At 46.3% G+C, this 19902-nt stretch overlaps 2 protein-coding genes across 5 annotated transcripts in view; one reads left to right on the forward strand and one right to left on the reverse strand.

The window, feature by feature from the left end:
• Positions 1-3049: 3049 nt before the first annotated feature.
• The window catches only part of KIF3A (kinesin family member 3A), a 66534-nt gene continuing 49681 nt past the window's right edge, over positions 3050-19902 (reverse strand). For all 4 annotated transcript variants that reach the window (XM_053220845.1, XM_053220851.1, XM_053220854.1 and 1 more), the window contains one exon: positions 3050-3155. In XM_053220845.1, the coding sequence (XP_053076820.1) occupies positions 3065-3155 (91 nt within the window). In that variant the 3' untranslated portion in view covers positions 3050-3064. The remainder of the gene's footprint in view (positions 3156-19902) is intronic.
• IL4 (interleukin 4) lies at positions 5877-14467 on the forward strand. Its single transcript, XM_015067365.3, has 4 exons — positions 5877-6046; positions 6317-6364; positions 11933-12058; positions 14280-14467. Exons 1-4 carry the CDS (start codon positions 5912-5914, stop codon positions 14370-14372), a joined length of 402 nt encoding a protein of 133 aa, XP_014922851.1. The 5' UTR covers positions 5877-5911; the 3' UTR covers positions 14373-14467.

A 19902-nucleotide genomic window follows, 5' to 3' on the forward strand; every position in this document is an offset into this window, starting at 1 on the left:
CGCTGACCACATGCTTCTCCAAGACTCTCTCAAGCCTGCATCCCCTCCCAGCCCCCCTAGCTGCCTGCCTCCTCTCCCTCCTTCCCTTCTTCCAGCAGCACCAGAAACGCCACAGTCATTTCTTGTTCCATCTCTTCCTGAGTCTGGGGGCAGTACCGTTCTTCCCCTTGGCTTCCTCGCCGTCTGTGTCGACAGCCCAGACTCTCCTCTGCTCAGGGTCCCCCTCTTCCCTCTGAAACTGTCATCTCTGCCAACAGCAGCTCCCATGCCAGAAACCTGGGGCTCTGTGTGACTTCTCACTCTTCCTCACCCCTATATTCAGCCCATTCCAAGTGCTATGATGATGATAATGATGGTAACGAAAGTTGGGAGACTTCCTAGAGGCCGGGCACCACACTGAACAGTGTTTTGATCACCTCATATAATCTTCCCACAGTCCTTTATTAGTTCAGTTCTACAGAGAAGTGTGGGCAGGGAAACTTTCCCGAGGTCACCTTGAGAGCAAGGGGCAGAGCTGGGACTCGAAGCACCGGGCCCCGCTGACTGCAGGATGCATGGCCTTCAGTGACAGTACACTACTGGGAGCCACCCTCAGACCCATGGCTGCTGCCGCCCCACGCAATCCATGATCCGTGAGCCATGCTTCTTGATCCACGCCAGCTACCAGCTCTGAGCTCACAGTGACCTCTGACTGCAGTCCTCCAGAAGGTTCTCCTCCCAGGCTGCTGGCTCACCCAGTTCCTGCAGGGCCCCAGGGAGCGCCTGCCTACTGGCCCGCCATGAACTGTCCCCACATCCCCTCTAAGGCCTACTTATTCCAGCGTCTGCTAGATAGAGCTCCTTTGGAGGAGTCTTATTTTCATCATGAATAAGCCTGTGAGAAGGTCCTGGAAAGGGCTCTTCTCTCTGTGTTGTGTCACACAACTGACCCAAGAGGACAGAAGAGGACGCATGCAGGGTTCAGGGTAGGACAGGGCGCTGGGGATGGCTGCTGTGGCAGGCCTCCTCAGCCAGGGCCTGGAAACTGGGCTGCTCTGGGTACTCTCACCTGTCCCTGTTCTCTAGGGAGCTGTGGCAGATGCCCCTTTCCTGTGCCCGGAGCAGGAGGTTAGGTTTTCTGCAGGAGCAGTGCTAGGGGTGCTGGGACATAGCAGAGGCAGCAGCCCTGGGGTCCCCGGAATAGAGCTCCAGCAGTGCAATCTTGAACTCCACACCAGTGGGGCAGCCCCAGGGCTGGCACTCCTTCCTGAGGGTCATTTCTTTAGAATTCTGGGCCCAACCGGGAGCCTGCTCTCCCACCCTCCCAATATGTTCACCAACACCTACTTCCCTGCACTGAGTGCTCTCTGTGTAAGGTGCTCAGTGGTACCTACTTCCTGAGCGGACTCCAGAGACCTAAGTATGAGGGCTGCAGGGTGTCAACTAACGCTCACCCTCCCCAAACAAGAATAAGGCCTCAAAGACTAAAAGGGGGACACATGCAGGAGGGATGTGGGTGGGGTAGTGTCCAGCAGCAAAACTTCCAGTGGCCCTGACAGACGTGGGTTTGCCAGGTAGATGAAGTACCACAGTCATGGGACCAATCAAAGATATGATTAATAACAATAATAAAAATAAAAATAAAATATTAATAATAATACTATCACAGAGCACACACTAGGTACCAGGTACCATTCTGACTACTTAAAAACATTAACTTATTTATTCCTCACAAGAGCCACATGAAGGAGGTACCACGATTGCTCCCACCTTACGGAGGAAGTTGAGAAAGCAGAGCAGCCAGCCCTGACAGGCGGCCTGGCTGCCCATGTGCTGAGGTGGCCTCCAGAAACAGCCACCCCTCATGGAGTAATACGTGCCCAGCACTTTGCATAGAATCTCTCTCACACCTCACAAGGATCTTATGAGCAGGAGCCACATCATTCCCACTCCACAGGTGAGGAAACTGAGACCCAGACAAACTTAGTGATCTGTCCACGGCGACAGGGTGGACAAGTGGCTTGTTTGATGGATTCCAAAACCCAGTGTTCAAAACTGTCACGTTCTAGGGCCTGAAAGGACAGTTCTGAGGCCACACAGAAGCCAGGGCTGGTTCTCAGCGCTCACACAGGGTGAAGGGAAGGGGGTCTATGCCTGACACAGCCAGAACCTAGCAGAGTCCTCAACTTCTCTCTGAGCTCCGGTGCCTGTCTGCCTTGTATCATCACTGCCTGTGACTCCTGATGGCTGGGAGAGGCTCCTGTGCAGGTGGTAGCTGTCCTTGTCTCTGATGGGCAGGCTCCATCTTCCAGGCCTCTGTCCAGCCAGCTACATGCACAGTGCCATGGGCCACAGTGCAGAGAGAACAGCTCCTTTTCTCCTACCCTTCAAGGGGACCTTCCGGTCACTCCATGATGTTCTGCAAAGTTCACCTATCCCTGGATTTATCCAACCATTGAAACAAAACAAAACCAAAAAAAAAAAAAAAAGGCTTTATTCTGCTTCTGAGCTACTAGTTCGCATATTACAAATCTCTTCTGTTTACATCTTTGCCCCCAGAGCCTTAAACCTGGGGTGTAGCCCCCAGGAAAGGCATGTAGTCAAAAAAGCCACCACCGAACACAGGGACAGCTTTTGTATCCTGCTGACCTCCCCTTCTCTCCAGCTCTCCCGCAGCCCCAAAGCTCTGACACGTGTGTTCTGCACCATGAACTCTCCTCCAGGATGTCTGCACTTTCAAGTTTTAACTTCCTGTTTTAACTTGGACCTTTCCTCAAAAAAGGAGTATGCACCATTTACTCCAAACAACAGTTTATCTGGATGTGAAGTCTCCATCTGTCCCGGAAGGAACTCAACCCTTCTTAGTAACTCTCCTCAACTCTGTAGTGAAGACCTAACTTGCCCTAGCAAGAAACCCAAATAACCCAATAAAAAATGAGCAAAGGACCTAAATGGACATTTTTCCAAAGAAGATACATGAATGGCCAATAGATGCATGAAAAGATACTCATCATCACTCATCACCAGGGAAATTCAAATCAAAACCACAGTGAGAATTCACCTCATACCTGTTAGGATGATTATTTCAAAAAGGCAAGAAACCACAAGTGTTGGCGAGGATGCGGACAGAAGGAAACCTCTTGCACTGTTGCTGGGAATGCAAACTGATACAGCCGCTGTGGAAAACAGTATGGAAAATCCTCAAAACATTAAAGATACAAATACCATATGACCCACTAATTCTGCTTCTGGAAATACATCCAAGGGAAATGAAAACGCTATGTTGAAGAGATACATGAACCCCTATGTTCACAGCAGCATTATTTACAATATGTCGAGATGGAAACATCCTAAGTATCCATTGATGGATGAATAGATAGAGAATTTGTATACACACACACACACACACACACACACACACGCACGCACACACAATGGAATATTACTTGGCCGTAAAGAGGAAACCCCACCACTTATGACAACATGAATAGACCGTGAAGGTGTTATGCTAAGTGAAATGTTAGAGAAACACAATACTGTATGATCTCACTTATATGTGTAATCTTACAAAAACAAAACAAAACCAAACCCAAACACCCAAATTCATAGTAAGAGAGATCAGATCTGTAGTCACCACAGGTAAAGGGGGTAGAGGGAGGGTGAAGAGAATGACAGTGGTCAAAACAAACTTCCAGTTATAAAATAAGTAAGTACAGGGGATGTAATGTACAACATGATGACTGTAATTAATTAACACTGCTGTATGGAATCTTGTTAAATTGTTAAGAGAGTAAATCCTAAGAGTTCTCATCACAAGGGAAAAAACATTTTTTCTTTTTTTGTTCCATATAAATGAGATGATGGGTGTTAACCAGACTTATTATGGTAATCATTTCGTAATATATATAAGTTAAATCATTATGCTGTACACCTTAGACCTACATAGTGCTATATGTCAATTATATCGCAATAAAACTTGGGGGGAAAACCTATTCAAAAATTTTAAAACGACAGCAACAAAAAAACTTACCCAGAGAGATCTGGCCTTTGTCCCAGCTCTTGGGAGGTAACTTCTAAGCCCATGGAATAAAGAATTTGTAACCGGTTCCTGGGAAGGAGCCCCTAAATCCTTGGGACTTCCCAAGGTATAAGAGTGTCAGGGCCTTAAGAGTTTATGCTAATTAGGCCACTCAGGGTAGGGACCAGCATCACCTTGAGGCCATAGTGGTATCAGCCAAACCTCCAGGGCGGGGCTGGAGGATGAGGTCAACTGAAGGGGTCAATGATCCAATCAATCACATTTACAGAACAACACCCCAGTTATATTCTGGACAGCATAGTTCAGGTGAACTGCCCTGGTTGGCAGTACTCTGTGCGCTGTCATACATTAAAGTGCTGGGGAGGTGGCATGTTTGGACCCAATGGGGAGGAAACAGAAGAAGCTTCATGTTTGGGACCTTCCTAGAACTCAACCTCTGTGTCTGTTCTTTTGGCTGGGTGTTACTGGTATCCCTTTGCTGTAACACAGCTATCGCCTTCTGTATAGTACCTTCCTGAGTTCTATGGGTCACTCTAGCAAACTACAGAGCCTGAGAAGGTAGTGGGAACTTTCGAATTTTTAGCCAAACAGCAAAAAGTGAGGGTGGACTGGCGACCCTCTCTGATGGGAGAGCAGCCTTGTGGAGGCTATGCCCTTAACCTGAGAAGCGTAACCCAACTCCGCATAGTTGGTATCAGAAGTCATTGCATGGAGTTTGGCAAACCCACTGCAGTCCAGTGGAAGGATCCAAAATATGGCCGAAGGACCTTCCTCATACACGTATCTGGATCCTCTCCTTCACAAAGCGCCAGGCCCTGTAATAAGCCCCAAAGCATGGGGACAACTTAGCGGTATTCTTTTCTGTGTGAACTGAGGAAATCAGTAGGGAGAGGAAGGTCAGACAGCAGGGAAAGACAGCGGACAGGAAAGAGAAGGAAAGCCTCGGGAGGAAAGAGCAGTGGTACACCAGGGCCGAGGAGTCCTGTTCCCTGAGTGAGCAGTGGGGGTGCTTGGACCTCAGCAGGGCCCCGGGGATTAGACTCAGGCAGCAGGGCAGGTTGTGGGGTGTTGACAGACAACCAACTTGTAAACCAGGAAGATTATGGCTCTTTTTTGTAATGAGCTGAGGACATATTTAAGTTCCATTTACAAAGTGGTCATTCCTGAAAACCCGAGATAGACATGTTTTGTGAAGGGGCTCCTTATCGCTAAAGGCCTATGGACTAGAGGTGATCTGGACTGACCCCCACCTGATGTCACTCATCTTTTGCCAAAGTCCTAAACCTGGAGGAATGGCATGCCCGAGTGCCAAGACAGGAGAGAGTCTTTGCCCATTACGTTCCTTCTACCCAGAGAAAGAACCCCAGATCAGCTTTTCCACAAGAGCAGAGTTTCCAAGATGCCACCCGTACTTGGAAGAAGCCAGGCTGAAATACTATTCAAGTCAAACTTTCTTGATATTACTCTATCTTTCCCCAGGAGGACTGCACTAAAACAAATTCGGACACCTGTGGCCTCTTCCTTCTGTGCAAACAAAAAGCCAGCAGCAACCCCAAGCTGATAAGATTAATCTAAAGAACAAATTATGGTGTAATTTCCTATGCTGATACTTTGTAGTTAATTTTAAAAAAAGGTTTCATTTTCCTATTGGTATGATTTCACAGGAACATTTTACCTGTTTCTGTGAGGTATTTTTTCTCCTGGAAGAGAGATGCTGATTGGCCCCAAACGAATGACAACCTGGTGTAATGAAAATTTCCAATTTCCCTCATTTTCCCTCAGTTTCAGCAATTTTAAATCTATATATAGAGATATCTTCGTCAGAATTGCATTGTTACTCTCTTTTAGTAAACGGATTTGTCTCAGATTGTCACTGCAAATAGAGATCTATTAATGGATCTCACCTCCCAACTGATTCCAGCTCTGGTCTGCTTACTAGCATTTACCAGCACCTTCGTCCACGGCCAGAACTTCAATAATACGTTGAAAGAGATCATCAAAACGTTGAACATCCTCACAGCGAGAAACGTGAGTAAGATATCTGGCACCATCTCTCCAGATGTTCTGGTGATGCCGTGGGTATTTCACAGACTATGAGAACATCAGGACTTCCAAAGAAGTTGATGGTTGGTGACAGACAGGGAGCTGTGCAGAGATTTCTCTGCAGGAGCTTTTTGGTCCTGAGGGATGGTAGGAAATTTACTTGGTTGGAGGGAGGGAGAGCTGCCCAGCAAGGGTCCCTCCATACAGTCGGAAGTGACTCTGTCTCTTGCTCTCTCTCGTTCCCGTCGGGGCCAGGACTCGTGCATGGAACTGACCGTCATGGACGTCTTGGCAGCCCCAAAGGTAAGAGCTATCCCAGGGTCTGCTTTGGCAGATTAGTGACTTGGGAAAGGAAGGCCAAGTGTTTCTTGTTTGAACTTTTAGAAACTTCTTTTACACAGAAAGTAAATGGCCCAAATTAACTATAAGCTGTTAGATGTTTTTAAAGAATGAGAATTCTGATCTTTACTCTAAAACATGTTTTGGTGTTTCTGGTTTCACTTGATTTACAAGATGGGTAATAGGAAGCTTGGATTTTGTCATCTTAAATCAGATCCTGGTCAAGGAAAAGTTCTTTCTTTTCCTCCTACACTGCAGCCTAGTACCTGGAATATAGGAGGCACTCAGTAAAGGCCTGTTGAAGGGGAGAGTTTTTCTGGCCCATACATTTCTGAAAAACCAAATACCCTCACAAAAAGAGATATGGCGATTACAGGTTGAAGGAGCTTTCATTTTGTCTAAGAGACTTCCTATGGCAACAGAGGAGGTATCGCCAGAGCCCCTCCTTTTCCGCAGCCTGGTCACCTAACAGCCCACCGGCTCCCGGGGCGGCTGTCCAGAGACCCTCAGCTGCTCCGTCCTGCCAAGCTCCTTCCAGCCTGGTCCAGAACGGCCCAGCTGCACGGGGACCCACACATCCCTGGCTTTGGCTGCTCGGGCATCTCGCCTTTCCGCCTCCTGTGCCGTCTCACCCCCGCCCCTCTATCTTTAGTGGGAGGAGACAGATTTGACAGCTGATAGTGCATTTTCTCTGACAAACATATGACTACAGCCATGTCAATAGCTTTGTGCACATCAGTTCCTGTTTTCATGGAAACACAAGACTGAGAATGAAAAACCCAAAGCTTCAATTTACCAGTGGTCTCCTAACCACTTGCTTTCCACGTGGACCAGAGGGGATCAGTTGGCCAGGAGTGCAGCCATGCAGGCTGGGCATGGCCACACCCCAGCACCTGGGCCAGAGGACAGACCCATCCTTCTGGGTGAGGAACACTGTTCTTCAGGCTTTGTCTGGACTATCTCATTTCATTAAAGATTAGTCCCGGAGTCTGATACACAATAATATATAATACTATAATCATATATATAATATTGATGCATAATGTATTATTATGGAATAATATATATATAATATATTATGTATACATTATGCAATTTTGTCCTTTAGAATCTCATCCCATTTCAGACTGTCCATCAGGAAGGAGGTTGGAAGAACTTGAAGATTTTATACATACGTAGAATTCTATAATACATACATAACATCTATTAACATGTTATATATATATAGAAATAGCCAAGAGTCCACTGGGCTGTGCTCTGGGTTCTCCAGATGGCAGTGCACTGCTGAAGGGGCTCCATCAAAGCCAAGGGCTGGGTCCCAAAGTGCTAAGGGTCTGGAAGTGACACAGCCTGTCGTTTTAGCCACAGTTTTGCCATTAACTAGCTATGTGGCCTTTGGCCAGTCTCCATATCTCTTTGTGCCTCAGTCTCCACACTGGAATATATGAAAGTGATTTTGACACTTGGCTGATATCCAACTCTTGAGTCAGTGGAACGTGTTACTGTAAAATGATGTAACTCTTGGTTAAAGGCAAAAACTGGTTATAAAGGAGCAGTAATTCTAAGGAGGGGCCAGGGGATAGAAATGATCCAACCCTCTGTGACTTCATGCCCAGGGGCAACTCCACTCCAGGTCATCTCTAGAAGGCCAGGCCTGCCCTCACCCCTGCTGAGGCGCAGGCCAGGACATGCCACTGTCCTGCCGTTCTTGGCCTTCCTCTCTACCAGTTACCACATGCTCCCCTCACCACATGGGTAGACATCTGCTAAAAAAGTCCCTGTTGTCCTGCTTCACTCCTACCTGCCTTCCTCAAACTGCTTCTACCCCTCTGGCATTAACCATCTTCATTGTTCCCTTTTCTTTTCCTCAAAAACACAGCACTGCTTTCTTATCCATTAAGATATTACAGAATAAGGAAAGGCTGCTATTTTCTTTGTGTTGCCAAAGAAGGACATCTTTCCCAAATCCCATGTATTAGTTTCCTTTCTTTGGGGGATCAAGAATTCTATTATGTCCAAGTTGGGTGGGATCCTGCTGTTGGCAGTGGCTGGAAAGAAAGTGCTGATCTACCCAGGTATCTATGAAATTAAGGTGGTCTGAGATAGATCAAAATGGAGAACAAGCAAGCTGGCTGGTCCAAGATGGATTTCTTAGGTGGACCATTAGTTGGAGGTATTTCCTGCTTTCCAAAGAAAGCTCAAGTCCATGATTCCTCAGAGAACTCTATGCCAGCCTTCGACACCCCCCCCCCTTTTTTAAGTAAACGTGAAAGACGTTTCACAAGTAGTATTTGGGCAGAAGTGGAGATAATGAGTACAACACAAAGGGGACTAGATTTTTACGGCCCTCAACGAAGCTGGTCAAGGACCACGTTAGAAATCTAACAGTCTCTGCCACAGGAGAAAGCCTGGAAGGTATTCTCCCATTTGCTTCTACTCCCATGAGGGTCAGGCTTGTTTCCGGCAAAGGCCTAGGCCCCCCTGTTGAAGCTCCTTTCATTGAGCAGTCCTAAACTACAAGGCCCACCAGGCTGTCCGCGCATGCCCCCTGCACTAGGCAGGACACGCTCGGGAAGCAAAAGCTGGAGAAGCAGGGAACAGCATCCTGTAGCTGCGATACCAGTGCAACTGAAACTTTGAGGTCTTAACTAAAACTTCCTTTAGAATTAGTGCTTTTAAAGTTTTTCCATGAGATTCAAACTCTTTTCAATTCCTATTTTATCCTAGTGACCTTTAGAACATCCTTTGAAGAATGTGTTCAGAGACAATTATATATAAGGCCATAAACTCAAAACTGACAGGGTTTAATTTCTTTTTTTTTTAAGTTTTTCTTTAATTTTTAAATTTTTTAATGTTTATGTTTTAGAGAGAGCAAGAGAAGAAAGAGCACAAACAGGGGAGGAGAAGAGAGAGAGGGAGACACAGAATCTGAAGCAGGCTCCAGGCTCTGAGCTGTCAGCACAGAGCCTGATGCAGGGCTTGAACTCACAGATCATGATATCATGACCTGGGCCAAAGTCGGGCGTTTAACTGACTGAGTCACCCAGGGACCCCAAGGGAGCTTAATTTCTAGGCTCTAAGCCAAAGTTTTAGAAAAGTTTTCATTCCGTTTTGAAGAAAAAATAAGCAAAGAGGCTCTTGTCTTCTTGGTCTTCCTGAACCTCATTGTTCTCTCCAGCAGCACAGCTGGGGTCTGCCTTCCCTTTGCCTTCACCACCTCGGCTCACCCACTAAGCCTCCAAAGACAGGGAGATTTACGGGAGGTTTCTGGACTCTCAGAGCCCAGAGATACTGGTACTGCTTTCAAGTTTCCAACTAGAATCAGAGACCAGGAGGACTCCTGTCTGGTTCGTTAAGTCCGCGTCCTCCCAAAGGCCTTGCCCGTGGGCCACGAAGGCCCACGGGGCAAAGGGGAAGCTTCTGTAGTCTGGGATTCTAATGCCTCCGTCCGGGTCTGGGTGTTCCCGGAAAAAACCCTAAATTATGAAATACACTTCTAGAATTTAGCCTAAAGAAATACGAGATGAACATAAAGATTTACACAGATGACTCACTGCCACTTTATTTTACGGAAGCAAAAAACTGCAACGATCGGGTATGAACCAATTACGGTACAAAGATGCCACGGGTTCCCATGCAGCTCTCAACCCCATGGTCTTAAACACTAGTGAATACTTAATGTTTATACTATCTAGTGTGTGAAAAGGCTACAAAACAGTATCAATAGTTGATCTCCATTTTTAAAAAAGTATTTTTAAAGGCGCGCCTGGGTAGCTCAATTGGTTAAGCCTCCATTTCTTGATTTAGGCTCGGGTCATGATCTCATGCTTTGTGGGTTTGAGCCCTGCATCAGGCTTTGCACTGGCCATGGAGTCTGCTTGGCATTCTGTCTCTCCCTTTCTCTGACCCTTCCGTGCTTACACTCTCCCTCCCTCTCTCCATGTCTCTCTCAAAATATATAAATAAACTTCAAAAAACATTTAGGGGCGCCTAGGTGATTCAGTTGGTTAAGTGTCCAACTTCAGCTCAGGTCATGATCTCATGGTTTGCAAATTCAAGCCTCACATCTGGTTCTCTGCTGTCAGCGCAGAGACCACTTCAGATCCTCTGTCTCCCTCTCTCCGCACCGCCCCCTGCCCCCCCACCCCTGCTGGCTTGCATGTGTGCACACACTCTCTCTCTCTCAAAAATAAACATTAAAATAAAATTTTTTTAATAAAAAATAATTTTTAAACTGTAAGGTATTTATCAAAACATCAAAAGTTACCTCTCTCTGGCTGGTGGAGTAATGAGTGAATTTCATCTTTGCTGAATATATATCACCTTTATAGTAGACATATACTACCTTAATAATCAGAAAAAAAAAATGCAGGAACTTAAAAAAAAAAATTGCCCAGACAGTACTTGTCATATAAATCCCTTGGAGATTTTGTCAATGGAACTTGTGATCTAGTGCGTCTAGGGGGCGGGCTTGAGATTCTGCATTTCTAACAAGCTCCCGGGCAATGCCCGTGCTGCTATTTCACGGACCACACTTTGCGTGGCAAGGGACCAACAAAGCATGTTCTCGAAGAGGCTAGAGAAAGCTTTATCTGAGCTGGATCAGGTTCAAGCTAAGACCACTCTCCACGCTCTGTGCTTTTTGTTCTTCAGTGCAAAGTGGGAGGACACACTGGGCCTGATTCAGACTGACTTATAATCCCTCTCCCAGGTTCCCCAAAAGAGCTGTTTCCCCCACTGGACACTCCCTCTTCTAAAGCCCGAATGTCCCCACGAAGAGTCATATAATCAGACACACATCAGGACTACTGCATCCCACCAAGGTTCTCATGCTGCACATCCCAGACCAAAGGCCTCTACAGAAGCTGTGTCCACAGCCCAGCTCAGGGGCACCCTCTCCCAGAAGTTTCCTCTGATCTCACACCTAGCCCCGACCCTGGCACACCCCTCTAGCTGTATGGGCTAATGTCTGATCTCCTCACATGGACCCCAAGCTTTGCACACACTGCCATCTCCTATGGGGAGGGCCAAGTGGAGAATGCTACCCAAAGCACCAGGCCACAGGATGGGCACTCATTTATTCAACAAGCATGTAGGATCTCTGGGAAACCTGGACTTTAAAACCTTATAGCAACGAGACAGAGCAGAATCTGACTACAAGTTCAAGCAGACACCTACAGAACAGCACGTGTGGTGGAGAGAAACAGACGTGGGCTATAGACAGATGGCTCTACATTCAAATCCCTGCTCTGTCACCTACTTAGCTGAGTGACTTTACTCAGGTACCTTTTCAGCAACACCATCTGAGGGAAAAGAGAAGGTTGCTGCACTTGCAGGTAAGTGGGAGAGGATGTTTACTGTGACCGGCAGCCTTCAGTCACATGGAAGGAATTCTTGAGTACCTGATCCATAGTTGAGCAAACTCACTTTCTCCACTTGTCCTCCCGGAAAGAAGCAATCACAAGGAAAACTCTCTCCCCCATGGTCAAAACAGAGCTAGCGCATGGCTAACTGTGGCATTTTTCTTTCTAGAACACAAGTGACAAGGAAATCTTCTGCAGAGCCACAACCGTGCTCCGGCAGATCTATACACATCACAACTGCTCCACCAAATTCCTCAAAGGACTCGACAGGAACCTCAGCAGCATGGCAAACAGGGTGAGCTGCTTGATGCCCAACAGCTTGGCTCCTGATGGACAGGAACCTCACGTCTAAATGTTCCTCCTTCAGAGTTGTAGTAACCTTGCTTAATCAACCCATGCATTCATTCAGCAAGCATTTGTTGAGGCTCTGTGACTGCAAGGGGCTGCTCTACGCAGTGGGGAAACAGTGCCTGCTCTCACAGAATGTTCTAGTGAGTCAGGAAAGCAAACTAACATGTAATACTATGTCCAGTAGTGATATGTGCTATGAAAAAACCTCTAAGAATAAAGAATAGAAGGGTCATGAGAAGAGGGCTGATTTAACAATTGATGACATCATCTGAACAAATATTTAAATTATGTGAGGGAGCAGACCACATGACTAACTGGGGAAAGAACATTCCAGGCCGAGGAAATTCTTGTGCAAAAGTCCTGAGGTAGAAATGAGGTTCACATGTTCGAAGATTAGTAGGAAAGCCAGTGTGATTGGATCAGATTGAGCAAGGGGGATTTTAATAGATCACACATGGTCTTTCCATTCTACCCCAAGCATGGGAGGATATATCCACAGGGTTTTGAGCAGAGACTCCAGTCTAATTTATGTGATTTAAAATGATCACTCTGGTTGTTGTGTGGTGAATAAACTGAATGAGACTAAGCACAGAAGCACGCTGGCCCACCAGGTGGCCATCCCACTAATCCAGGTTGGAGGGAACAGCAGTTTTGCAGGTGAGAGCGATACAGGCTGTGAGCTTTGGAATATAGCTGAAAACAGAGCCAGGAGAACCATCATAACGGGTGAGGGAATGAGTAGAAGGTGGCCTCTTGGTTCCTGGCCTGAGCCCTTTGGGAGATGGTTGGTGTTGTTTACAGATTTTGAGGACTGGGTGCGGCAGGGATGGGGGCTGAGTGCAGGATCGGGAGTTCAATTTATAAATACTAAGTGTGAGGTGCCTCCTGGATAGCCGAGTGGAGATGTTGAGATTGTTGGACTGAGCCCAGAAGCACTCTCACATACAGAGGTCAGGAAGAAGAGGTCGGCAGGAGAGCTGAGAAGTAGCCAGTGAAGCAAGAGTGAAATCAAAGATTGTGTGGTGTCCCAGACAGCAAGTGAACAGACTCTTTTAATAAGGAAGGAGGCATCAAATGTGTCAAATGTACCAGAAGGTCAAGTCAGATGAAGAGAACGGCCAGTGGATCTGGCCTGACAGAGGACAGGGGGGATGCCGATATCTATGGAGATTCAACACTGAAAGCTTGATTAGAGTGGGTTCCACAGAGAATGGTGGTGGGGAGGAGTGGAAAGCAAGGGGAAGGGAGGACAGAAAACTCTTCTGAGGTGTTTTTCTATTAGGCTGCCTAGAAGCGGAACAAGAGCTGAAGGACAGGTGTGGATTCAGGGAAATTCTTTTGAGGTGGGGCATATATGCAGCAGGTTAACACTGCAGAAGGCATGATCCAGGAGAGCGGGGAGAATCGACGGTGTGCAAAAGAGAAAGAGCCAAGAGTAGATGTTATCTAGGGCCAAGTGCAGGAATTGGGGACATCCACCCCCTTACTGCGCCTGCCCCCCTCATTTGTAAGGCAAGGTAACGGAATAGGGTGCTGCCACTACGCTCATTCCCTCTTTTAATCCTCTTAATTATCTCATGGAATAGGCACAATTGTCCCCCTTTTATAAGGGAAAACACCGACGCTTTTATAAATGAAGCAGTGTGTCCTAAGCAACCTAATTAATAAAGTGGCAGAGCAGGGCTGAGCCCCAAATTGAAGCAGTGGCCTGGGATCCTTTCCACCCGTGGTGCTGCCAAGCTGGAGGGGTGCTGTTCATGGGCAGGAGAGAGAACGGAACGACTCTCTGGCTCAGCAGGCCAGCTGGCCATGCGGAAGGCCCAGGATGGCTGCAGGCATGTCTGAGGCTCCACCTCACGTTAAGCCCCAAAGCAGCATGCAGTGGTGACACTCTCCCCCCCACCTCCCGCAGGGTCTGTGGCACCCCTCAGAGGCTGACAGTGAAGGTAACCATTTCTAGGAGTTTATTAGCATGCACAGAAGAGGCCTGGTGGCAGAGAGGGACTGCCAATGAAACTAGACTGGAGGAGTGAGGAGGCCCTGGTCAGAAATAATTGCTTGGGTAGCAAGGGCCACAGCAGGCTTGACTCAGTAGACAGGCAGGAAAGACAGACTCAATTACTTAGCTAATGAAATTACAAGCTAATGAAATGTTTCTTTTGCAGACCTGTTCTGTGAATGAAGTCAAGAAGAGTACACTGAAAGACTTCTTGGAAAGGCTAAAAGCGATCATGCAAAAGAAATACTCAAAGCACTGAAGCTGAATATCTTAATTTATGAGTTTTTTAATTACTTTATTTTAAAAATATTTATATATTTATAATTCATTATAAAATAAAGTATATGCAGAACCCGACAGTACGGTGTCCCTTCAATGGCATCAGCTGTATTTACTTGACAACTTTTGGGGAAACCATTGTAATTTACCAAGAGTCTAAAATTGGCGTGGGTGTAAAAGTGGAAACACTGTTTTCCTCTCCAGATGGGGACTCAATGCACAAAAGGATTAAAGAATAGAAGGCCACACAAGATGTAAATGAGAAGTAAGAGAGCTTGTAGAGTGTGGGTCCCTGAGTCTTGCTAACTAGCAACTAATTGTGAATTGAAAGGTGTTAACTGGACGCTTAGAACGTTCGTCTCCCAGTGGCACAAGGCTGTCGCCCTGAGTCTATGGGCAGGGGCAGGGATGAAGTCCAGCACAACACGTGGATCTGCAGTGAACGATATCTAAAGCCCTGATAATGTCAATTCCCTTGACGATGTAAGACTTTCAAATCTTAGGACCAACCAATAGGCAAAGCACAGACAACTTAATTGTAATTATACAACGGGCTGTGAATGCTATCAACGTGACAATGTAAGAGGTACAGCTGAAAATGGTTGAGGGGTAAAAGCAGAAGGAAAGACAGGTGAGGCTCCCCCAGCTTACTGGTGGAAGGGATCAGTTGAACAGCACTGAGGAGGATGGAACAAAAACAAGAGATTTAAGTATTCAAAACTGCAAAGGTAACATAAGATCTAAAAATAATTTACTATAAAAAATGGCGGGGGTGGCACCTGGGTGGCTCAGTCGGTTAAGCGTCCAGCTTTGGCTCAGGTCATAATCTCACAGTTTGTGGGTTCGAGCCCCACTTTGTGCTCTGTGCTGACAGCTCAGAGCCTGGAGCCTACTTTGGATTCTGTGTCTCCCTCTCTGCCCCTCCCCTGCTCTCTCTCTCTCTCTCAAAAAAAAAATATAAACATTTTAAAAAATTTATAAAAAATTTGGAAGGGGCAGTATAAATGGGGTAAACCCTTACTTTTCAAGAGGGAAATCAACACACAATATCTAATGTTGGAAAATTAAAAAAGAGTTGGCAAGAGGGGTCATAAGCTGAAGACTGGTGTGGCTGGAGGTGGGAACAGTAGAGGTAACTGTACTACTCTGCCCTCATGCATGTTTGTAAGTTTTTGTAATAAAAAGTGGACAAAAGCCCATAGTGAGTGAACTGAGAAATCTTTGGAATTATGCTAGTAGCCACCATAAAAACTAAAAACTGAAAAAGGAAGGTGGTTTGCTGGCAATGGGACTTGGAGTAAGGATCAGGGAAAGCAAGACACAAGACTGCTGGCTTTCCATGTTAAGGCCGTGGCCATGTGCATATACATAAATGATAAAATGTTTTTTTTTATTTTTAATTTTTTTGATCTTCCCAAACTTACTTACTTATTTTGAGAGTGAGAGAGAGAGAGAGAGCGCGAGTGCGAGAGCATGCACACTGAAGAGGCAGGGACAGAGGAGAGGCAGAGAATCCCAAGCAGGCTCTGCACAGTCAGCAGGGAGCCCATTGTGAGGCTTGAACCCACAAACCATGATATCAGGAACTGAGCCAAAGTAGGATGCTTAACCCACTGAGCCACCCAGACACCCCAATAAGTGTTTTTTGAAAATTAAAGAACTAAAAATGACAAAGACAAATGCTGGTGAAGACGCAGAAGAGTCAGAACCCTCATATATTGCCAGTGTGAGTGGGACAAGGTGCAGCCACTTTGGAAAATAGTGTGACAGTTTCTCAAAAGGTTACACGCAGTTCCTATATGCCCCAGCAATTTTAATCCTAGCTATCTGTCTACCCGAGAGAAGTGAAAGCTTATGTCCACACAAAAACCTCTACACCCACGTCCATAACAACATTCTTCACAATAGCAAGAAAACAGAAATAACCCAAATAACACCCGAGGAGAGAACAAAGTGTGGTATACCTATGCAACAAAATATTACTTGGCACTACAAAGAAATGAGGTACCAATACATGCTACAATATGCAAAAAGCTTGCAAACACTAGGCTGAGTCAAAGGAGCCAGACACAAAAGGCTACATAGGTTATGATTCCATTTATATAAAATGTCCAGAAGAGGCAAATCACTAGTGGGGTCACCTGGGTAGCTTAGTCGGGTAAGAGGCAAATCCATAGAGGCAAAAAGCAGAAGACTGATTTCCAGGGGCTAGGGGGATGGAAGAAGATGGAGTGAGTGCTAATGGACACAGGTTTCTCTTAGGAGAGATGAAAATGTTCTCAGACAGTGATGACGACAGTTGCATAACTGTGAATACTAAAATACTAAATACTGGGGCGCCTGGGTGACTCAGTCGGTTGGGCGTCCAACTTCGGCTCAGGTCATGATCTCACGGTCCGTGAGTTCGAGCCCCGCGTCGGGCTCTATGCTGAAGCTCAGAGCCTGGAGCCTGCTTCAGATTCTGTGTCTCCCTCTCTCTCGCTGACCTTCCCCCATTCATGCCCTGTCTCACTCTGTCTCAAAAATGAATACATGTTAAAAAAAAAATTTTTTTTAAATAATAAAAAAATAAAATACTAAATACTAAAATTCTAAAAACCACTGAAGTGTATACTTTAAAAAGATGAACTTTATAGTATATGAGTATACTTCTAGCATATGAGTATACATCTTAACACAACAGTTACTTTTTAAAACGTTAAAAGGGAAAGGGCGCTTGGGAGGCTCAGTCAGTTGAGCATCTGACTCGATTTTGTCTGAGGTCACGATCTCACGGTTTGCGAGTTCAAGCCCTACATCAGGCTCTGCGCTGACAGTGCAGAACCTGCCTGGGATTTTTTCTCCCCCTCCGTGCTCAGGCTCTCTCTTTGTCTCTCTAAATAGATAAACACCAGAATTAAAAAAAAAAAAATTAAAAGGGAAGACAAACAAAAGCAGTGGCAAGTTGTTGAAACTTGCCTTTTGAAGACATGCAAGAAACTGCATCTAGTAGCAGTGAATGAGCACTCTCGTTTCATCCTCGCTTACACGTATGTGACAAAAATTAATACTAGTACTAAAATTATACCCAAACATGTAACATCTTTTTAACCCTTTCAAAATAAGGGAACAAATCAAAAGCTTGAAGTCTCACCCTGACCACAGCCAGTTTCACCCTGCCCACATAAAATACCAGCATGTCAAGGGCAACAAGTAACTAAGAGAGTCATGGAGCCTTCTAAGGCCACACTGAAAACTTTAGTTTCCTTTCTTCTTTGATTGAGACTCATTTGCATTCAATGGTTAATGTGAGCTGTAGTCTGCCACAGGATATGAGTTGTGGGTTGTATTTGTGTATGAGGCCAGGACGGTAAAAGGAAAGGTTGTTGGGAACAAAGACTTAGACGGGGCCATAGGAAGGACAGGCAGACTCCAGACACGTCTGTCAGAAGCCGAGTTTCAATGGTTAAGAGGCAACTAACATTTTTATTTGCTTCCAGACGGGTGGTTCCGGGCTCTGGACAGAAACACCCAACAATCACCCCTTGAATTTACCAGGAGGGCAAGAGAACATGAACCAAGGAGGACACACATAAGAAGAAGGAGTGAAGAAATGAGGATGAAGTGAAAGGTGAGATGGCTGTCATTTGAACACATTCATTTAGAAACTTTGCCACAGCCCAGGCTTGAGGGGATGTGCCTGCCTGCGTGGACTGTGCAACACTGACGACAAAGTCTGAACCTCTCCTTGCCAGCAACCACCTCTACCTGTTGCCTACGTATATATTATATCTCTAACTGACATTAGTAGGTAAGAAATACCTATTGAATAAATGAACGAAAGAAAAGATGTTTCACTCCCATCTATGGTGGAAGGACTTTTATTGACACATCCTTGGACCAGCCACGGTTAGAAATGCACCAGGGGCTTCCTTGTTCCTTACTGGCTTATCCATGCCGGTGAGCCTGCCCTATCCTTCTCCCCCCTCCTCCACAGGTCATCTTGGGGAGGGGGGGCTCTCAGGGTGCCCAAATCATCTGAGAACAGGGAATTTCAGCGCACAGCGGGCTGCATGGCTTTCTCATGGGGTAGGGCTCAATCAGTACGCAACGTTAGCCTCTCCATTCCTGCCAGCTTCCACTGAGCGCAAGGACTTTGTCTGGTCCCAGAGCTGATTTCTTGGTTCCATTTATAAGCTCAAGTCAAGAACCAAAACCTAGTTAGCTGTCAGGCCCAGCGTTTCCCGAACTGGGTTTGCCCTGAGCCCCTGGACATCTTCTCCTCAGCTCTCCACAGTGCGGCTCTTGGGATCCATCCTTCCTGTCAACTTCCTCTTAAGTGCACCTTCAGGCTCTCCACCGTCTCCTATTAGCCAGTGTTAAGCCAAACACAATCATTCATTTACTTTTGTGCGTGCTGGCTGCAGGCCTGGGTACCTGCCAGGTGACGTGAGTAAAGAGAACCAGGGAGCTCGCAGAGAAGACAGAGGGCTTGGCTCCTCTGGCTCAGAACCAGGTCAGCCCCCAGGGCCTGGGTGTGTGCACCATCTGCTCTCCCAGCTCCCGTCTATCTAATCCTTCACAGTCTTTCCAGAAGTTGTTCCTCTAAAACACAAATGATATGAGTGACCCACTTTAAATTCCCATGTGGCTTCATATTCCTTACAGAAAACTCCTTCACAATAGGGTGCTGGCCTATCGCTTTCCTTTTCAGGCTCATCTGTCCCCATGCTTTTTGCCTTCTGTATCAAACATCCTACTGGGGCACGTGGCATCCAGACCCGTATGTTACTCCTGCTGCCCCGGATGCCTTTCCCTACTTGTTACAACATCTCAAACAGCACTGTCCCTGAGAATATGCCTTTTCTGACCATTTGGTGCCAGGCACCATCCTGGTTGCCAGGGAAGAACACGGAGCCTGGCAACTCACCAGTCACACCCCGTAACTACAGCCCTCAATGTGCTGCACGCTTGTTCTCATTTCCATGGTCACCTGTCCCTCCGGAGGGAGGCTGTGAGCATCGCAAAGACCTTCTGAGCAGAAGAGCGTGGGCACACAGTAAATAGAGAAGACACCAGTGACGCAGTGGCACAATTCATGATGGAGTAGAAATCAAGGCCAACATAATATTTCTGTAATGACTCTGGTGCTTTTAGGTTGGGTTAGGCAATATCCTCTCACTGAGATTCGTATCAACTCCGAGAAATATTTTATTCAGTTGTAAAGTCCCAGTTAAATTCCTTTGTACCACTGGAGAAATAAAGCCTTTGATTAAAACCTAAAATTTCCCCAGCCCTCTGAAAAGGGGAGGGGGAGGGGAGCAGGTGTGGAAGAATGTGTGATCTGTCATATTCTTTAGTCAGAGCCATAAACGTGTTTGGGTAAGACAAAGTGATGTTCTGATAACGTTGATAAAAGTAACTTGAAGATTGGGTCACAGGAAGCCCAAGATAAATGCTGAGAGGAAACAGGTTCTTTTTGAAGTAGCCTCTTCATAATCATTTTCCCACACATTTGTTCAACTTCCGAA

Source organism: Acinonyx jubatus, chromosome A1, assembly GCF_027475565.1.
Source record: "Acinonyx jubatus isolate Ajub_Pintada_27869175 chromosome A1, VMU_Ajub_asm_v1.0, whole genome shotgun sequence".
Classification (NCBI taxonomy): Eukaryota; Metazoa; Chordata; class Mammalia; order Carnivora; family Felidae; genus Acinonyx; species Acinonyx jubatus.